The 19,340-nt window shown below is 35.9% G+C and overlaps 1 protein-coding gene across 3 annotated transcripts in view; it reads right to left on the bottom strand.

The window, feature by feature from the left end:
- USP6NL (USP6 N-terminal like) overlaps nucleotides 1-19,340 on the bottom strand; it is a 210,373-nt gene that overhangs the window by 100,271 nt on the left and 90,762 nt on the right. For 2 of the 3 annotated variants that reach the window (XR_010622597.1, XR_010622596.1), the window contains 6 exons: nucleotides 17,990-18,110; nucleotides 16,466-16,560; nucleotides 15,208-15,273; nucleotides 15,025-15,124; nucleotides 13,746-13,898; nucleotides 984-3,647 (listed from right to left, as the gene is read on the bottom strand). Coding sequence is in view for 1 of the 3 variants with exons in the window: in XM_065743735.1 (XP_065599807.1) it covers nucleotides 2,206-3,647; nucleotides 13,746-13,898; nucleotides 15,025-15,124; nucleotides 15,208-15,273; nucleotides 16,466-16,560; nucleotides 17,990-18,110 (1,977 nt within the window). In the remaining 2 variants the exon portion in view is untranslated. Of the gene's footprint in view, nucleotides 1-147; nucleotides 3,648-13,745; nucleotides 13,899-15,024; nucleotides 15,125-15,207; nucleotides 15,274-16,465; nucleotides 16,561-17,989; nucleotides 18,111-19,340 lie in introns of those variants that run through there. The other variant, XM_065743735.1, reaches the window with a different exon arrangement.

The raw sequence follows: 19,340 nt of genomic DNA, 5'->3' as shown, positions 1-19,340 counted from the left end.
TGCTGCAAAGAGCAAAACTGCACTTCTGAGCTAATCAGACAATGAAGAAATAAAGACAAAGCAATAGAATTATTATTATTATTATTTTAACATGTTAAAAATACAGTCACATCAAAATAGGATACACAGTTATAAAACTGTTGCAGATGACATAAGAAAATAGTGTGTATATATTTTATATATAAAAATCTACAGTATTTACTACTGCTGATACATATTTTGGAGCTTTGTGTTGCTTGCACGAATAAATTGTACAGCTTTGTTATGAATTACAGAACCATCATTAAACACTGAGATTATTACACGTAGCAACGATATTATATACATACATTTCTAAGCTACTGTAAGCAATCAGAACTAAGGTAAGCCCAAGTCATAGTTATCTTCACAATTTTAGAGTTTCAGTGTAGTGCTTTGCTACAATTACTTTGCTGCAGTTTGCGAACCTTAAAATATAAAACTGACCAGTTCATTAAAAATTACATCAGACACATCATATACACAAAAAGGTTTTTTGAAATATACTAAGTAAATGTTACTTCCATTTGTAAAAATTGTTTTACTTCTGTACCTTAGAACTTACAGAGCCAACCTGCAGCAATAATAGGCACTAAAGCTCATTCTTTAAAGGAAAAAAAAAAGAAAGTAATCCACTTCTATGTTTTTAATTAACAAATCTTACAGAACAAAAGATAATAAGACAACCTTCAAAACCATCCAAAACTGATGTTGATACCAATGCTTGGTCCTTAAGAATTAGAAAACCTCCCTGCTAAGCACTCCAAGGACCTCTTCTGGCAAGATCCTCATCTGCCTCAACTCCCATTGGCTTCAATGGGAGGTCGGCACATTCAGCACTTCCTACCCAGCACTCATCCTACACGGGCCACTTTTACCTGCATTTTTGTCACCCCCATTTCACAGTCAATGACAGGAAGAGAAAACACACAGCAGAAGGGGCTGCAAACACTCATTAAAAACACGTTACCAGGAGTCTAAGCTTCCTATTAACAGTCAGGTTGATTTTAGGGTGAAAAACCATATTCTCTCAGCAGCCCGAAAGCACAGGAGCAACATGCCCAATCACAGACATGAGCCTTCTGCATGGGGTGGGGGGGAAGCAGGTGGAAACAAAACAGAAATGACATGACAGAGCTTAAGAGAAAGGACACTGCATGTGCACACAGCTCGGGGGATATCAAGTCACAACCAAGTCTCAAACTCCTGCATGTACTTCTTAAGAATGTCAAGGAGCTGGTAATTCTCTGACACCTATGAGATTTGGCCTTGCAACCAATTTGTTTAATTTGACAGCACAGCGTGGCAAAAAGTGAAGGGTGCAGCACCATTTCTGGATGTGGCGTTACTCTTACTGTGCTCCGATATTTTGCATATATGACATTCTGAAGGTAGATTTAGGTGCAAAAGTAAAAATTCTCCACATTCAGTTCACATAAGAAACTAGAGACTGCCCTGAATTTTAAGCACCATTTCTTAGCCAGATTACAGAGATGCTTTTGGCTTTCTTGCCTGTCTGCTCCTTCTTGCTGAGGAAAATGACAAACAGTAGTCAAAAGGAGAGGAAATTAACTCTCACATAAATTTAAATTAATAATCCCAAAGTATCTCTCCTGCTCAGAGCAGATACCGGGATACTGAGGCAGCTGTATAAAAATGACAGAAATTCCCATTCAAAATGAATGGCTTTTCAAATAAATTATAAAGAAAAATAATATGAAACAAAAGTACTTCACAACTTCTGTTCAAAGTTAAATGCATTTACATTTCAACTCTTTAGTTCTTTTCCATATGCGCTTATATGCAAGCACATACTCACGCATACACATCCTTAATACAGTGCATTAACAATGTCAGTCAAAATAAAACTCGCAGATGTGTTAGGTTTTAGGCAGAAAGATCATAACACAGCTTATTTCAATTGGAGGGAAAATGACAGTATTAGCCATACTGTGTGTATGATCTTATTGCTATTGCTATATCTATGTGCATCAGATCACTTTCAACAGCTTCAGTGGTCTAAGAACTCACCTAGCCTTCAGTGAAAAGTCTGAATCTTTGAATAGTGTTGTTATTTTTGCAGAGTCACATGAACTGTCCACATTTCATGGAAGAATTTAGGTGGACTACTACACAGTAAAGTATAACTGGGTTTGGATCTTGCCGCTTTAATAAGAGCAGACATTTTCAGAGAAGTACAGACTCATGCATAGATAATCCATCATTTCTGTTTCGGAAGTGTTGCACTTGAGCTGATGGACTGGAATATTGGTACTGCAGTGAACCTTGCTCTTCAAAGGTTGGTGAAGGCCTGTATCTTATTGGGCTATCCACAGAAACAGCAGGAAGACTATGCTCTTGAAAAGGTGTTGACTGAAAACGCTGGTATTTCTGGGAATTATCCAAGTGGCCCTTGTTGACATCTTGGCTCCAGGGCTGCCTGTATGGTTCATGTCTATACATGTAAGCAGCATCCGGCCACTTTCTGTCTTCTGGTAAATAATCCACCGGAGGCATTATGAATTTGTCTCCCATAGGGGATCTCAAGTTGCTGGTGTATGCATCACCGGGGGCTACGTCTATCCGAATAGGGGCTGGAGAAAGAGAATTTTGGCGACTGGCGGGATAGGAATTCACCTGTAACATATCAGGAGAATAATATGCTGAAATATAAGAGCCATACAGCCTACCAGAAGGGCTGGTTCGATTCCCATGATAATGAAGAGGTATAGAACTTGTATTGCTTATGCTGGAGATATGCTTTGGAGAATTTCCATGATAAGTAGGAGGATTGCTATAAGATGGCAGTGGTTGTTTTGCATTTAGTCCATGAGATGGTCCATCAGATTGCAATGAATATTTTGGAGATCGGGGTTGTGAAGTAAAGGTGTAATTGTTGGCCATTTTTAATGGAACAGGTATCTTCTCAGTTTGTTTTCTTGGACTATTAGCATATGCTACATGCCTAGGACTCTGTGAATGAACTCTCTCAAGCATTTCTTCAACAGGATTCTCACTCTCATTATCAGCTACTGGAACATTGTCATACTGGGAGGCATTAGACCCACGCTTACCTTCATCAGCATCCAAAACCCTCATTTTTTGTTTTACATTCAAAGGCTGTGTTTCTGTAGGACTTGGTGGAGAGCTTGAAACAGAATGATTTATTGGCCTTCCTTTCACTTCTGCAGTAAGTTTCATAGTCTTTTCAATTATTTTGATATCAGATGGTTTATTCCACTTAGGTACAAATTCCCTTCGTGTATGTGAAGTAGCATTAGAATTTTGGTTAGCAGCTGCATTATCATATTGTTTTGAGTTGTCTTGTCCTGTTGGCTGAGGTTTCCTTCTGGCATCTACCTCATTTTTAGACTGACTACTCTGTGTGTCTATTGGGCGAGACTTCTGCTGTTTTAAGGAAGGTTGTTTCTCCAGTGAATTAATTCTTTTTTGATTATTTGGCGAATTTTCTCGTTCTTCTACAGGGGACGGTCTCCTCTCTGTCCTTCTTATTGTTTGTGTACCAGTGCTATTCTGTCCATTAAGCACTGGAGTGGAATTAAGAATAGCAGGTTGATGTCCTGATGGAATTTGCCCCAGCAGCTTCTTTGGAAATTCATCTTCTTTCCCTAAAATAAGAACAGTAATAACATAAATTCACATTTGAACAGAAGTCATCTTTGATCTGTTGATCATGCAACTAAAAATAACTAATTCAATTATCTAGTCCTCTCTCTGGGTCACCATTCTATCAAACCTCAAAGGTATTTTATTGAGACTGAACAAAGATTTTGTTTAGGCTCTCATCTTAACCAGTTATTCTAGTCGTTCCTTCTACAGCCAATGTATTCTTGGCAAGCTTTTGTTCACTGGCAACGCTGTAGAAAAATAAATAAATAAAAATCATTTCCCTACATAATAGTTTGGTTGCATTACCTACTATGTATGTACCCCTCCATGCACATCACAATAGCCAACAGTAAATGTCAGCTATGTGGCGACTCAGAATAACCTGTACTGCCACTACAGAAAGAAAAAAAGATGTGTCTCATTGCTGAATTTTGTTTGTAGAACAATTTACAACAAATTTTCCAGACCAGACTCTCCTTAGCAGGCAACACTCTTCATGTTCTTAGCCAAAATCTTTTATCACATCCACTTGCACATAACTTCTTTAACTGTGTAATACATTACTTTCACCCCTACAAGTAGAAAAGGTCATATCCTTCTCATTATGTTTATTAATCTCAATTTTATTTGATGTTCAGCATTTCCAAAAACAAACAATCTTTTAAAGTCAGCAGCATAGCAAAGCAAATCCTACTGTGCACCTATTATCAAAAGCTCTGTTGTACAGAGGAAAAAAACATGGCTATTCTTAAATGTTATGCAAAATAAACAATGTAAAACAGCTATAGATAAGTTTAATTCCTTCTTCTTCCTCCTTTAAGACAATAACTATCAGTCTTCCTTCATCACCAAAAATCTTGAAGACTTTAAAGGTAACGTCATTCTCTCTAGTTCCCTTTAATTGTCTATAAGGGTTCACATGAGTGAAGACAAAAACATTTCTATCCCTGATGTGAGCACTGCACTAAGAAAGACAGCCATATTCATTTTTACAGTTGATAGCATGAGTTCAATCACTGGTGACTGGTTCATGCCAGAGGTACAAAGAGGAAAGCCTGCAGCCAAGGTCAGTATTATTATAATAGCACAACAAATTAATATCATGGATCTGTTGCTATATAAACTAAATGAAAACTTACAGTTTGTGCCAGCTAGGACGTAGAAAGAAGACAGCAGAGAGAAATACTATGATGCTATGTGTCACAACAAGATAACCAAATAGAATACTTAAAAAAATATAGCTTCATTTTGCCAAACAATTAAACTACCCTTCTCTTGGTATTCAGAGTCTTCATAGAAGGCCAACAGTCATATAGAAACACATCCTTTCCTTTGGAAATACACAGTTTCAGAAACCTCATTTTATATATAACAAATCCTGCCTACCCTTGTTTTCTGAAGAAAAACTCTCCACTCTTACTTTCCCTCTGCTCAATTATGACCACACAAGTATTAAGAGATATACAAACCTCATCTCTTACATTGAAAGTGCTCACTATCTTCCTTTCTATGCCATGGGAAACAAAGTTACTCATGAAAAGCCCCCACTCCTCCAAATGGGAGGTTCTACATGTTAAATACTCACACCTGGCATACTATTCTCTGTGATGTACAACATACACAAGAGTGTTACAGGTTATGTGGTAGGGCCTTAGCATCAAGCACCAATGAGTGGGTCTTGGAAATAAAGCATCACAGTTTGCTCTCCATCTCTGTGGGGGCCCATGATTCACAAATCAGGCTAAACTCTGAAGCAGAGATCTGCAGATTTGCACTCCCCAGCAGTGCATCACTAGCGAAACAGAAGATGAATGAGTCGCATGGATGCTGCAAATGAATGATTTAACAGCTCGGCAACATACTCTTCTGCACCAATCTCTTCAAAATTGTCCATTACTGTCAGTTTGGCAAAAGGCATTTGCACCATTTAGGTTCCATTTACAAACAGTGGCAAGCAAAACTGAAGATCCTATCTTCTAAATAAAACTGAATTTTGCCCATAATAAATATTCCCAATACTGAAACTGCATGTAACAATGCTTTCAATCTCACTAATCCTAATTGTTAAAATAGCATGAAGCCTGAATAAAGAAACAATACTCAAGGTACATACCATATCTGTCATCCAAATTACACGGAAAAGAGCCTTTATATGCTGCTACATGTATAACCTCCATGGCAGTTACAGAATGCTATTAGAAAATGGTTCCTCAGCATCTGTACTTTATTTAATTCCTGTCTGTGTGTGCTGTAACTATTTTAATAAAATGATTTTTAATTCCATCCTTGTAATTCAGCCATTCAGGCTATGTGAAAAAAACCTGAACACAAGATCAGTCACTCTAGTTCCTGCAATGCTTCCTTCATTTGTACAAAGACGTTAAAGGCATGAGCGAATTTCCCTTCTTCCAGCTTTTACTCTCTAAGAAATGCACACAGAGCAATATGAGATCCTTTGAAATATACTTGGTCATACAATTAAGGTGGCTTTAGTGGAGTTTTGTTATTTTGATTTCACACACTTAACATTTCTTAATTACCATTAAGCTCTAATAAAACCGAAGTGAGAATACTGCAGACATTCTTACTGCATTCTATCTAGACAGCTTTGAAGTTTGCTTTCTGTCATCTTTCCTTTGCATTTGAGGGTAAAAGAGCATGTTTCAATTGGGTACATGTGGTCCACACTGTTCAGACAATGTATGAGAGAACATGAATTACAGGTATGAAGTATCAGAAGTCTTAACATTTCTGCTGTGAAACTTTTAGAGCTTGGCATTAAAGCATGTACTGAGCAATGAGCAAAGTGTTCCAAGACAACAAGAGTTCATTTAGAAGAAAACCTTTGCACTCTACCAGCATTATAACAGGCCTCTACCTTTTAATAGTCTGATAATACTGGAGCTTAGAGTTCTCACAGAGAGAAAAATATGGCACAATTTGTATGGGTGGAGGGAGGAATCAATGAGGAAAAGAAAAACAGCTCTAAATTTTAGCCACAAATCTTCCACATAATTTGTTTTAACTTGACATCAGTCTGAAGCAACTGAGGAAGGCTGCTAAATCAACCATATTTGCACCTGCAACATTAGGAAAGGCCACACTGCTAGAGATGCTCAGTTTACTAAGGAAATCTACAAAGCATACACTTAAATCTGTTTCAAGAAATGCTTCAGCTCTTATCAATGGAAAGAAGTTGTATAAGGAACCATGGTGCTGCAGCACAAAGACATCCCCCAAACTGGTCACCTCCTAAAGGAAAACCAATTTGTTTAATTTAACTGAAAAATAAATAAATAAATAAATAAAAGATATTCAATTCTAATTTAAGTACACAGGTACATACATATATAGAAACACACATGCAGCTGCCAGTTCCAGTAGAACTACCAAAGTATTTTATTCTTTTAAAATATAAGTATCTCCCAAAGTTTAGAAAAGTCCACACAGTTTAACAGGTAGAGGATAACCACATCTATAGCACATACATTAATACAAGGAGACATTCCTCAAATGCACAAAACAGCATGCAGACTATGTCTACGAATGCTTTAAGCAGTCTGCTATTACCAAAAATGGGAAGAAAAAAGCACGATGCTGCATGCAGGCAAGAAAGAAAGAAAGAGAAGGAACAGAAGCAGAAAGCAGAGGAAAAAAGAAACCACAATGCAAAAGCAAATGTAAGAAATTAAATCACAACAAACATCTCTACTGTTAAGAGGTACAGAGATACCTTGCCAGAGAAGCATGCAAAAGCACCAGTTCTTCTGACAAGCTGTGTATTTTTTATCTCCCCATTTTCCACTCCAAATATGCCTAATGCCTCTCATGCAGCTCTCAGCCATCGTCTTTTCTGTGACAGCTAAACTCACTGTTCACATTTCTGAGGTCTGAACATGCAGAAATTTTATTTGGATGTTTTCAAGGACATTACATTGAATCTGTGCTGTTAACCCTCAGTCTGAGCAAATTCACATTAGAGGCAGACCCTCCTGTCTGAAGCTAAACGAATGGAGGGATTGGAATCCTACTAACAGTACTTCTGGGACAATGTATGATGTTTACATCCAAGATTTAAAGGCACTTTAAACCGGGATGTATACAAAGCTTTCCAGTTCAGCTGGAGGTAGTTTTGGCAGTAACGTCCACAATCAAACACACTTTTGTCTTCTGAAGCTAACTGGGAAACCAGATTTTTTCCCAAGCTGACAATATTAGCACAAGATGTAGAAGTGCATCTTCTCTCCCCATCTTCCTTCAATAAAACAGCTTCCTAGACACAGCTTAGTTACTGGCTTTCCCAAAAGACAAACATAACAGCTTACATTAGAATTCACAGAACTGGCACTACAGAATTTTCTGTTTTTCATTCAAAAGAAAGACAGTGATTGAGTTGGTCTGTACACAGCATAGAATAAAATAAGTAAATGACAAACAAAATAAGGTAAAAATGGGGGGGTGGAGGAGAAAAGTAGAGGGAAGGAATTTAAATGGAAAAAGAACAATCAGGTGCTTGTTCACTGCTGATAAATGTATTGCCTAACATGAAAAGGAGCAAAGCAAATATAAACAGATCTGATAAAAAAAAATCAAGTCATATTAAAGAAAGTTTTGATCTACTGACTTACTCCTGCTCTAGCAAGTCTTGGTCACCACCCAGTGGAAGTCAACCTCAACTACAAGACTGTTACAGATAATTGCTTCAGGAGGCATTAACAGCCTCGTGCATTGAATAGCAGACATATAATTGGAGTAAAGTGCTTTAAGTGCTCTCTCTGGTGAATAGCAGTCTAGTCCTTAATTTCAGGACCAGAATACATGCACTCTGACTGTTCTAACACAGTTTTCAAGGATGGTAATGGTCATAAAAACAACTCTTAAAATGACATCTTGATATTTTGCGTTTATTTTCCATCAGTGACTTCCCATCTTACTTGTTCAGTTTACTAGACCAGGTAAATTTTAAAGAAATTTAAGTGCCTGAACCAAAAGCTCAAACCACTGCTTGAAAGTCACTCTCTCTTCCTCCTCTTTTATACACCAGTAGGAAATGCTGAAATGAAATCTTGCTTGACAATCTGATAATGGTAGAACAAGATCCACTCCTTGCCTTTCCAATACTAGGTCAATTTTGTAATACTGACAATAACAACAACAAAAAATTATAATCATCTTCATTTAGCGAAATAATAGATGTGTTAACAAACTAAGTCACTGATCTGAAGTTGTAGGCTTGGAAATGGTCTCTAAAAAAATAAAAATAAAAAAATTGTATAAGTAACCACTTCGTTTCATATCCCTAAACTCATGTTTCTTCCAGGAAAATACACTTTCTTGAGCTATGAACAAGAAGATATATATATATATATATAAGTACAAATAACAAGCAGAACTATCTGGATCATGTTGGACAAAAGCATGCAAGTTATAAAAGTGAGCATTTTTTAAATGATGCAAAGCCATTGCAAATGTCCCAAATTTGCTGAAAATAATATAATAATTATATTAGTAAAATTCTATATGCCCATTTCCTCTGTAACACTGTAAGGCCACATCACACAAGAACCAAGGCAGAAAAATTAGCTGATTAAAATATGAAGTGCATCATATAAACTGCTACTTGTGTATTCTTCAAGTACAAGTGAAAAATCCAGAATTCCTCTGAAACAAAACACAACCAAAAAAGATACATCATCAGAAACACAAGTCGAGCTGACTTATGTATTTGCATTGCATTATATTGTATTATTTGCTGTATTATTTTGGATGTATTAAGTGCAGAAAAACAACGTTATTTAACAGAGCATTTATCTATTTCTGCACTCACAGGTGAGTATTTGTATTAGATAAATATCTGCAGAAAAAGCATTTGTAACAAATTTACTGAAACTTACCTCTAAAGATAAGTAGCTGGTATACATTTACAAAATTAAAATGTAAAATTCAAGTTTTGTTAATTGTTGCTAAGTATGGAAAAAACTGGAGAACTAGAAGACTGTAATCACTGTTTAATGCAGGTGTTACCAGGCACTAAAATAGTTCTGCTAATCAGAAGAACAATGGCAGATTCCAAATTAGGCAATATTTCCTTAAAATTAAATGTAAGACCTTCATCTCTGACTTAAGGCTTTTTCCATTGCTGTAAGGTCTATTAAATTTTCATTTAACAAAAAAAAGTCCATCCCAGGATCTCTCTGTCCTCTCTTTCCAGGTCATCTGCATCAAAGTGTGGGGTAGTTTAAGAATTTTGCTGTTCCTTTAAAATAAAAGTCAGGAAAGGAATCTGCATCAAGAAATTTTGAAGAACAACAGCATATACCAGCAAAATTCTTCTCACCACCTTTGAATGAAAGAAGAGATTTGTCTATTCTGCCTCAGATCTGGCTTCTTTGGGAAGATAAAAACAGAAGTCGTATGAATTTAAGTGATGTGCTGTTCAAGAATCTCCTGTGAAGTGGACACTCTTCATAATGTTCCAGACAACCTACAAAATACTAATTGTCTTTTCTACGAAATCTGCTTGAGGATATGTCAGAGGAGAAGTACCTTACAGGACTGTCTACTGTATAAATGTTACAGTCTGCCCCTCCTAGGGCTTGTCAATAAGCAGCATCCTTATCCATTCCGTTTTCTGTCTCCATACAGTCACGGGAACGTAGATGCCTACACGTTGGGTTTTCAGAAGTTATGAGCCATTCTCTGAAGGCTGCAGTACAGACCACCCAAGACAGATCAGTACTTAAAACTAGAAATTGACAAAGAAATGCATAAAATCTGTGGTCTGCTTTATGTAAAACAGTTCCAGTACTGACAAAGGCATTTAGCTGACATCCAAAATCAGGCTGATCAATACAGCTGTGCTCCTGGAACATCAAATGTTCTGGCAGTGCTCCTTAAGGGTTTTATCAGTGACACAGTGTCTAACAAAGTCCCTTCTCTCCTCTGTGCTCTGAAGGTATAAAGGAACTCCTTAATACAGTGAAGGAGTCATGGAACAAGCATGCCAGAGAAAGCTATAATAGATAATAATAGATAATATAAGTATAATATAATAGATATATATAATATCTATTAGATACTAATAGATTATCTAATAGATCTATAATATAATAGATAATATAAGTAGCCATCTACTTTAAAGGAACATAAAAATTACCTCTTAATACTCTACCACTATTTATTAGGGCAGGAAAACCCGTACAGCCTAACAAAGAATGCCAGATGGAAAACTCCACAGACATCAATTAGCTCACTGCTTTTCCAGTACGACTGATACTGAAGCAACTGTAAGATGGAGATATTTTTTGATCGTTCATTTTTATTTTAATTCTTAGAGATGCAATTGTTGCAAGAAAGCATCTGACAGGAAGTACTATTTTGATTTCAGCTGAGAAAATTAAAATATACATCCTTGTCTCTGGCTATAGGGAATACTTAAGTGAACAGTTTGGTACTTTTGTACATATTACTGCATGACATATAATGATTTCATAAATTTTATATGAAATTAAATGGAAAATAGTAAAATGAGACTGAAGGTAGAAAAAAATAGTAGAATGAGACAGATGTGAGCACAGCTGAATATCTATAGAATCCCGAGAACTTGTGCAGAAACATTCCTGCCTGATGATCCTGATTGGTTAAACCAAAATGAAAAGGAAAAGAAGAAGAAAAAAAAGACAATGAGGTAGATTCATCTAACTACAGATAACAGCAGAGAAATCAACTAGATTTCCAAGGATTAGGATAAAGGTAATTGGTATTTATTTTTGTGAATAGCTTAGTGATGTTACCAGCAAGTCCTGGCTAAAGTATCCCACAGAGAGGCTCTCCCACACTACTTTGAAATGAAAAAAGAAAAAAGCTCACTTCCTCATCTAGCAACAAAATACACTCCACTTTAGCATTGTTTTTCTTATTTTTATTTTGCTGCTCAACCTTCCTCACCTTAATAATAGTGGGAAAAAAAAAGAAAAAAAAAAAAACTTATGTTCCTTTTAGCTTTCCAAAAGGAAGAAAAATGCAGATCAAAAGAATGACTGTCCTGCCAGTTAGTCATATCAAGACTCAGACATACAAAACATGAAAGTGTACAACCACATTCAGCTTCAAAATGATGTATTCAGTATTTATTAACTTTTGCTTTTGGTTTTCATAAGGCAACTCCCTGCATCACACAGTTTCTGTTACTGCGTTGCACAGTACCCACTTTGTGGCCCTTAACATCACATACAGCTTCCTTTGATTGTTTTTTAAGACCCAGTATTCTTGAACAAAATTTCACTTGAGGGCATTTTACATTCTCACAAAAGAAAAACCTTAAAACATAAATCACTTAGTAACTGCCTTCATCTATTTATTTATTTTTCATTCAAGAAAGCTTACAGTGAAGTCTGTATTTTCCATAGAAACTCTCCCCATAAAGTTGCATCTACATTATTTTCCAAGGTGGAAAAAAACATGAATTGTGTCATATATTAAACTACAAAATCTTCCATTAACTCTTCAGCTACCACATTTTCAAGCAGAAAATAGACAACCCACACTGATGATATTTTCTTGACCACATCTTTGAAAAATCTACTGAACTACAAACAAGTTTCTGCAAGGCAGCAAAAAATCTTCACTGTGCACATGCAATCACTGATAACTCAGTATTTAAAATTTTACAGAGAGCACTCCAATGCACCTATCTTCCTCTACCACGACAGACTGGAACTGAAGCTAAAAGACAAAGTTGTTCATTAACATATTTACTCAGATCCAGTCACCATGAACGAGCATCAGCTGAGACAAGATGTCTAACAAAAGCTGACAACTGAAAAGCAGTGCTGAAAAGTTGCTCTAAAGAATAAGAAAATGTTGTAGCCTAGCTTAGAAAGTGGAGAGAAGCAGGATGGGAAAGGTGATTAGAAAGGGAAAGAAGCAGTAACACAAAGATCTGCAGACTCACTAAACAAATAAGTATATGGACTAGAAGAAACAAGAAGAATGATGAGGAGACAAGCAGGAGCAAGACTTAGACTTTGGGTCTAAGCTTTGGGTGGGAGAAGGCACAATGGGAGATGTGCAGTTAAAAGTCAGAATGAGGGAAAAGCGTAAGAATGTGGAGGAAGACAAACTGGGACGAGAAGTCAAGATGATGGGAAAGAAACACAAAGAGTGTCTGACATAAGTCTGAGAGACTGATCTGCTAAGAACCAGAAGAAACATATATCTTTTTTCTGATAAAGAGTTCTGAAATAGTGCATGCAATAATGTACTGAAACAGAAAAATGAAGTTCCACGAAGAAAGAGCTTCAAGAATAAACTATCACCAGACTACACAGGCAACCATTATTCTGACCTTCTGATGTTTCTTAATTGCTAAAAACTAACCATAAAAACTTAAAAGTTAAGGTTGTTTCTGCCAGATTTTTTTTCTATATTAAATCATGTTTCTTTCTCACATACTATTTTACACATTAACAAAGATAAAAAAAGAACTAAGCATAATCACAAGAAAAAGCAATTCAAATACTGAGGATAGAAAAGTGACAGAAAAGATAATAGAATCTCAGTACAGACAGAACCTACAGACATAATTCTTAAGTAATGTCCTGAGAAACAACACTCACTGCTCTGGAACTGAACACAATGGATTAATACAAAGGCTGAGCAAAAATAAAGAAGATAATTGACTTAAACACCCAGATGGTGCATCACTTGCAAAGAAATGAAAAACTGGACCTGGCAAACTGTTTGACTTGATGTTTGTTTCATAGCTATTCAAGCTACAAAATAATTTGTATTCTCAGACAAAAGTGTTGCTTCAAATAACTAGAAACTTTTATTTCCACTTTATAAATCAAAGTTACCAGATCAGGGATGTGTCATTAGCTTGTAATCAGTAAACAAAACGATGACAGAAAAAATAGCAAACTCATTATATAAAAGGTGTTGGTTTTAAACAGTAAAAAATTCTGTAGTAAATAAGTATGCAGTGATGAAGAAACAACCATTTTCATAGTATTTAACAGCGTGAGTTAACACTTTAAAAATGGACAAGTTGTAAAATGCTCTAAGTATCTAAATCTGCATCTCTACAAGTATCTTACCAGCTACTGGTAAATCCAACTTTGCTCGTTTCAATTCTGATATAGAATTTTGGAGCTGTTCTATTACATAGTCATCTTCATAGAAGAAATCCTTAGCTAGAGTCTCCTGCAGAAATTCTACAAGCTCTTCCATTTGTAATTTCATCAGATGTTCTAAACAAGAAGAAAATACTATTATAAATAAAAACATCTTGATTATGAACATAAAATTTCAAAAATGTATGTACAATATCAGATGCTTTTGTTGTTAAATGAACAAAAAAGGCCTATTAATTAAGCAGAAAATAGAATTCTACACTAAAAATCTACAGAATATATCAGAAATTCGCTAGCAAATTAATACAGAAATGCTTTTTACCTATTAATCTCTACTCGGAACAATGTTTTCCAAAAAGAAGCACCTTCTAAAATCTAAATACAAGTCACCTGCCTTCAGCGTGCTTATGTTAAGTGCAACAGTTCCAGGTCTTCATTTTTCAGCCTGCATCCCCAACTTAACAAAACACTGGTATAGATCTTTACTATATACATCATTTATTTAAAAGCTTTCAAAAGCAGTAGAACAGTTTAAGATTTGACATTTAAGGTATCCTCATTCACAACTGAATTAACTTCCCATGAAATGGTTATGGCAGTTCAGAACCATTGCTTCAGGCATTATTTGCCACTTCAATTAATTCAGGTCATACTTTGAAAGGCATTTTATAGTTATCAGATTCTTTTTCTTTCCCATTTAATACAGCTGTAAGGCCATGTTTCCCACACAAATGTTTTGCTTTCAAGGCTGTAACTGCATGCTAATACAGTTTCAGGAGGATAAACTAGTGAGCAAGTTAAAACATCAATTCTGCAAAGAGTTCTCTAAATTTACATAGAGTCAATTGATTTCACTAAATATTGCAAAAGCAGCACAGGAAAATGGTATCAAACTTGACCTACAAGGTATCATCCAGAGAAATGACAAAGGATATATATTCAGAAGCTAACATTCAGTGTCAGAATTGGAACTTCACGTGCTATGGGGGCAGGCATAGACAGGCAGGCACTATGGGCAGGCATAAATACTTTGGACAGTGCTTTTGTTCAAAACTCCAAATCTTACTTTTCCTGTCAGAAAAAGATGGAATAAAAGATCATTCAGTCAGACTACCAAAATTCTGCATTTTAATGACATTCTGACAAACAATGCTATAAAATGAGATGTAGCACTGGTGGTTCCTTGTTGCTGAATTGTTGCTGGAAGTCTATTTAGAATTCAAGAGCTCAAAAGATTTCTTACTTCTGTGTATCTTCAGAATTGTGTATGACATAGCAGTGAGAACCCGCTCTCCTTCAAGTATGTAGATATCCCATATCCTGAGGCTTAACGTAAAGGGAGTCTGCAATGAAAGAATTAAGTGTGAACACAGTCTGTCCAAATCCACAATCAAAAACAGAAAAAGAAAATGGAAAACATACTCACACGATCAAGGAAACATTGGAAAAACCATTTCGTGGTGTAAAAGCTGGTGGACATCTCCTGAGAGTCCTGTAAAAAACACAGAAGTTTTTAAAATACTCACAAAAGTCAAGTAATATTTTGTAATGCCCACGAAAAATCATTTTACTGAATGGCCTTGAGGCCAATGTAATCAATATTTTTGGCTACATGAAATACTGTTGCTTTAATTGAACAAACATGATTTCTATCCTTGCATTTTTTCTTCATAATTTCAAACCTTAAGGAATACATCTGTAGATGCAGAGGCATTAGCACATATTAGGCCTCCATCTTACTCTTGCAACAAATGTAGCAGAAGAATAAATCCTCTCTCAACAAAATAAACTCAGAGGAGCTTTTGCCTCCTTTCAGCATAGAAAGGCCTCACAGAGAGAGCCTGACAAATGGGAGGGCTGCACAATATGAGGTTTAACAAGACCAAGAATGGGTCCTCAAAAATGGTGGTTAGACTTATAATGAATTTAATTGCTTAACTAAAGGGAGCAATTCCTCTAGAGTTTATATAGTCTACATGGCATGTAAGCCCATGGACAGAGTCTCCCTACGCTCCTATGGAGCTCTTCCATGCTGCTTGCACAGGCAGAGGAAAAGGCAGAGTATGAGCTGAAAAGTTAAGAAGTTCTGAATTTCAGTTTTGGTAGTAGTGCATTCTATGCTTGCCGTATTAAATGTTTCAGGAAAAAAAAATCAGAGAACCTCAAAAATCTAAGTAAGACAATAATTCCAGACAAGAATCATCATCCCACACACACTTCAATAGCGACAACTTTAATTTCAGAGTCAAGTCAGACACACCGATCCTCATTTACACTTCTTTTTTTCTAACCAGATCTGTCCAATTCCATATGTTGAGTAGTTCTACAGCAAAAAAGCTAAAGGAGACATTAAACTCTAATTTAAAATAGGAACATACTAGATGCCGTTCATCACTGCCAAGGATCTATCTAGACTGCTCTCAAACTGTTGGTGGCTTATTTTCTGTCCTGTTTGGTTTTTGTCAATGCACCTGTGTGCATGCCTACACCAGTGAGTTTTGTTTTTGTTTATGGTAGCAGCTCACCCAGAGTGCACAATGTCAAAAGCAACAGCACCTCTGCCTCAGGGCTTTACTTTTGTTCCTTTTTGCCTGCTTTCAGGTGTCCTCAACCTAGTGGGTTAATTTGAACTGAAACAAGGCAGCAGGTTACAAACTGGTATTACTTTTACTGTGAGCACTTACCATATGCTGCTTAAGTTTGGACAAAAACTTATTCAGTATTTTGTCGTGATGTTCTTGAAATCTCAACAGTTTTGGAAAACCAGGAATAAAAAAACCTAAGAAAAGAAGCCAACCATGAAATATGTTTATTTACTATAAAGACAGTAACGTGATAAAAAAAAAAGGGGGAATTCAGAGCTCTAAGAATAGAGCACTGGATCTGAACAGATATTCATAGCAATATTCTCATGTATGGATATGCACATATTTCAGCTTAAGCAACTACAGTAGAACATCAATACTTTTCCCTTAGTGACTATTATTATCTACCACTACTAATCTAATATCAGTCTGAATTAATCCCATGCTTGTCTCACTATAAGACTTCAAATCTGATAAAAAAAAACACCTGTTTAATTGACTATGGCATCTTAAAAAGGTGCCTATGTAGAGCTCCCAGGTAACAAAATCAGATCCACTGACTTGATAAGTAATAAATTGATTTAAACATTTCCCAAGACATCTAAAATTTTCTGTGATCACTGAGGAGCTCAACGTTCAACACAGCTGTATTTTTATGGCTTTGGATTACTACCAGATCTAGAGATATAGGCTTGTACAAGATGTTCTTAGTCTGTGCTATCATTGTGTAAAGCTCCAAGCAATGTTTTGATTCTTTATAAATTCAAATTTCTTGTATGACATTGATCCCTGTTTCATTTTTTTTTTTTCGTTAAAAAGGCAATAGCTTTGTAGAAGTACAAACAAAAAAAAGCCAACTAGCACACTGGGTTAAGAACACTGAACAGGATAGGAAGAGTGTCTTAAGGGAAAAGAAGCCAGAGCCTGCTGAGAATTTAAACAAAAAATTATATACATATAAGTATACATATACACACAGACAACTCATAACCAAGTTCTAGATATTATTTCCTTTCTCAGGTGTTCAAGAACAACAGCCTTCTGAACCATTATGTTATTAACAAAAGATGTTGGAATTCCTGGAGTTGTTCCATCCCTGTGGGCATGCAGCATGCATAGGTCATATTAAATTCAACATGGAAAGAGAGAGCAACCAATAATATATGAATAACAAGACGGAGTGTGGGAAATGCTGGATGAGGCAAAGAGAAAACTGAGAAACTCAACATTAATGCTTACAGTGTGATAGTTTATTTATTAACTTATTTTACTATGGATTCCTGCCCTGCCAAGTGATAAAATAGCTGCAGTGTTATTTAACACTAGTATTTTATTGCTACATAGACATCTACATAACCAGCTTTCAACTAGTTAAATTCCTTTAGAGATTAAGTGGAAAGGTGACATCTGATTTTCATTAAGAACTATTTGAAACCACATAGAAAAACAATTATTAAAAAGTATGTGAGCTTTGGTAACATCCAATGGCATCCCAGAATGAAGCCCCAATTACATTTCATATTGAACACACGCACATAAAAACATGGTTCAATTTTCAAATAATTCACAACTTAAATAATCAGTTTAAACCTAACATATACTAAGTAATGTGACACACCATACCATGCATAGCATGCTTTGGACCCGAGAGAAGTTTCACCAAGGCCCAGAAGGCATCTTCTTCATTCATGTACATTAGGAGTAAAGCTGTGATCTGGCTCATTCCCTGACAGTATCCAACTTCCTGAAAATTACAGAGTGAAATATATTAAAATCACAAAAGCAAAAGCTCCCACACCCATGAGCAGTTAGCTTTTCTTGAGCTAGCACAGCGAAGAGGCTGCTTGCCTTGATGGCACATGGCATTCCCTAATTACAGTACCACCTCACGCACTTGATTTCTAAATATCTAAAATATTAATAGATAGAATGGATGATGCTTAACAGTTCATCTGAAAAATAATCTGGAAATCTCATTAGAACTCCCTACCAAGGCACTAAATTAGGTTTCCTACTAATCATTTCAAATAATTAGAACTTCTTATTCCAGAAGGGACAGATTTGCCATTTAGATGTATTTAGCTTTGGAGGGGGGATATTCTTTTATCTTCTTTTACACTCCTCTGATAAACATGGAATTTTTCAGGAGTGACCTGGAACTATAAGCCTGCTCTAGTTTAGCAGCACACAGAAGGCAGATGTCATTAAACATGAAGAAACAAAAAGTCCTGTTCCAATGCTAGCTTTGAGCAACTCCTCTGACTATTAATATTGACTTTTATGGCAGGAACCAATTGTCACTGGCATTTCACTGCTCAGGTAATTCCATTGATAAAATATTTAGGGGAGTAATAGTTGAATAATCTTTTTCAGATTTAAATGTTATTTTTTAAGAACTTTGCTCCAGAGATACAAACAAAGAACTGTGACACGTTAAGAAGAAAAATACAGCAACAGTAAAACAAACTAAAAACAAGCTGCAGTATTCCCTTCATCTATTTTGTAATAGTTGACTTTAGACAGTGCTTTTCATACAACTTGAAGACATCAGTCCAATGTTGCACAAAAATATATATATAAATTCAATAGTTTTCTCATCACTTACACTACCAACAAAAAGCTTAAGACAACAGAGGAAATGAAAGGTGACAAATGCTAGCAACGTAACTTCATTTATGGGCCAAACAAATATGAGGAGACTGAAACTGGAAAGAAAAGGCACATTGCTTAGAACTCTGAAAATTGAAATGAAGTGATACTTAAGTAGAATAACTGCTCAATTTCACTCTTACTCACAATTATTTTTACATTGAATTGTAAGGAACTGCTGATGGATGTAAAACAAAAGTTGGTTCAAAAGTGATCAAAATAGGCACAAGGGAATAGAGCATAAAACAAAATTAAATCTGGACATGATAGAATTTCTCTATTTTTAGCATATAGTCAAAGGACATTACAAAATAAGTAAGCTAGC

This window comes from Cyrtonyx montezumae, unplaced genomic scaffold (assembly GCF_038088225.1).
Source record: "Cyrtonyx montezumae isolate F1298 unplaced genomic scaffold, pur_monq_1.0 scaffold_3, whole genome shotgun sequence".
Lineage (NCBI taxonomy): Eukaryota > Metazoa > Chordata > Aves > Galliformes > Odontophoridae > Cyrtonyx > Cyrtonyx montezumae.
The sequence above is the reverse complement of the archived record's forward strand: the minus strand, read 5'-3'. Positions and strand labels throughout refer to the sequence as shown.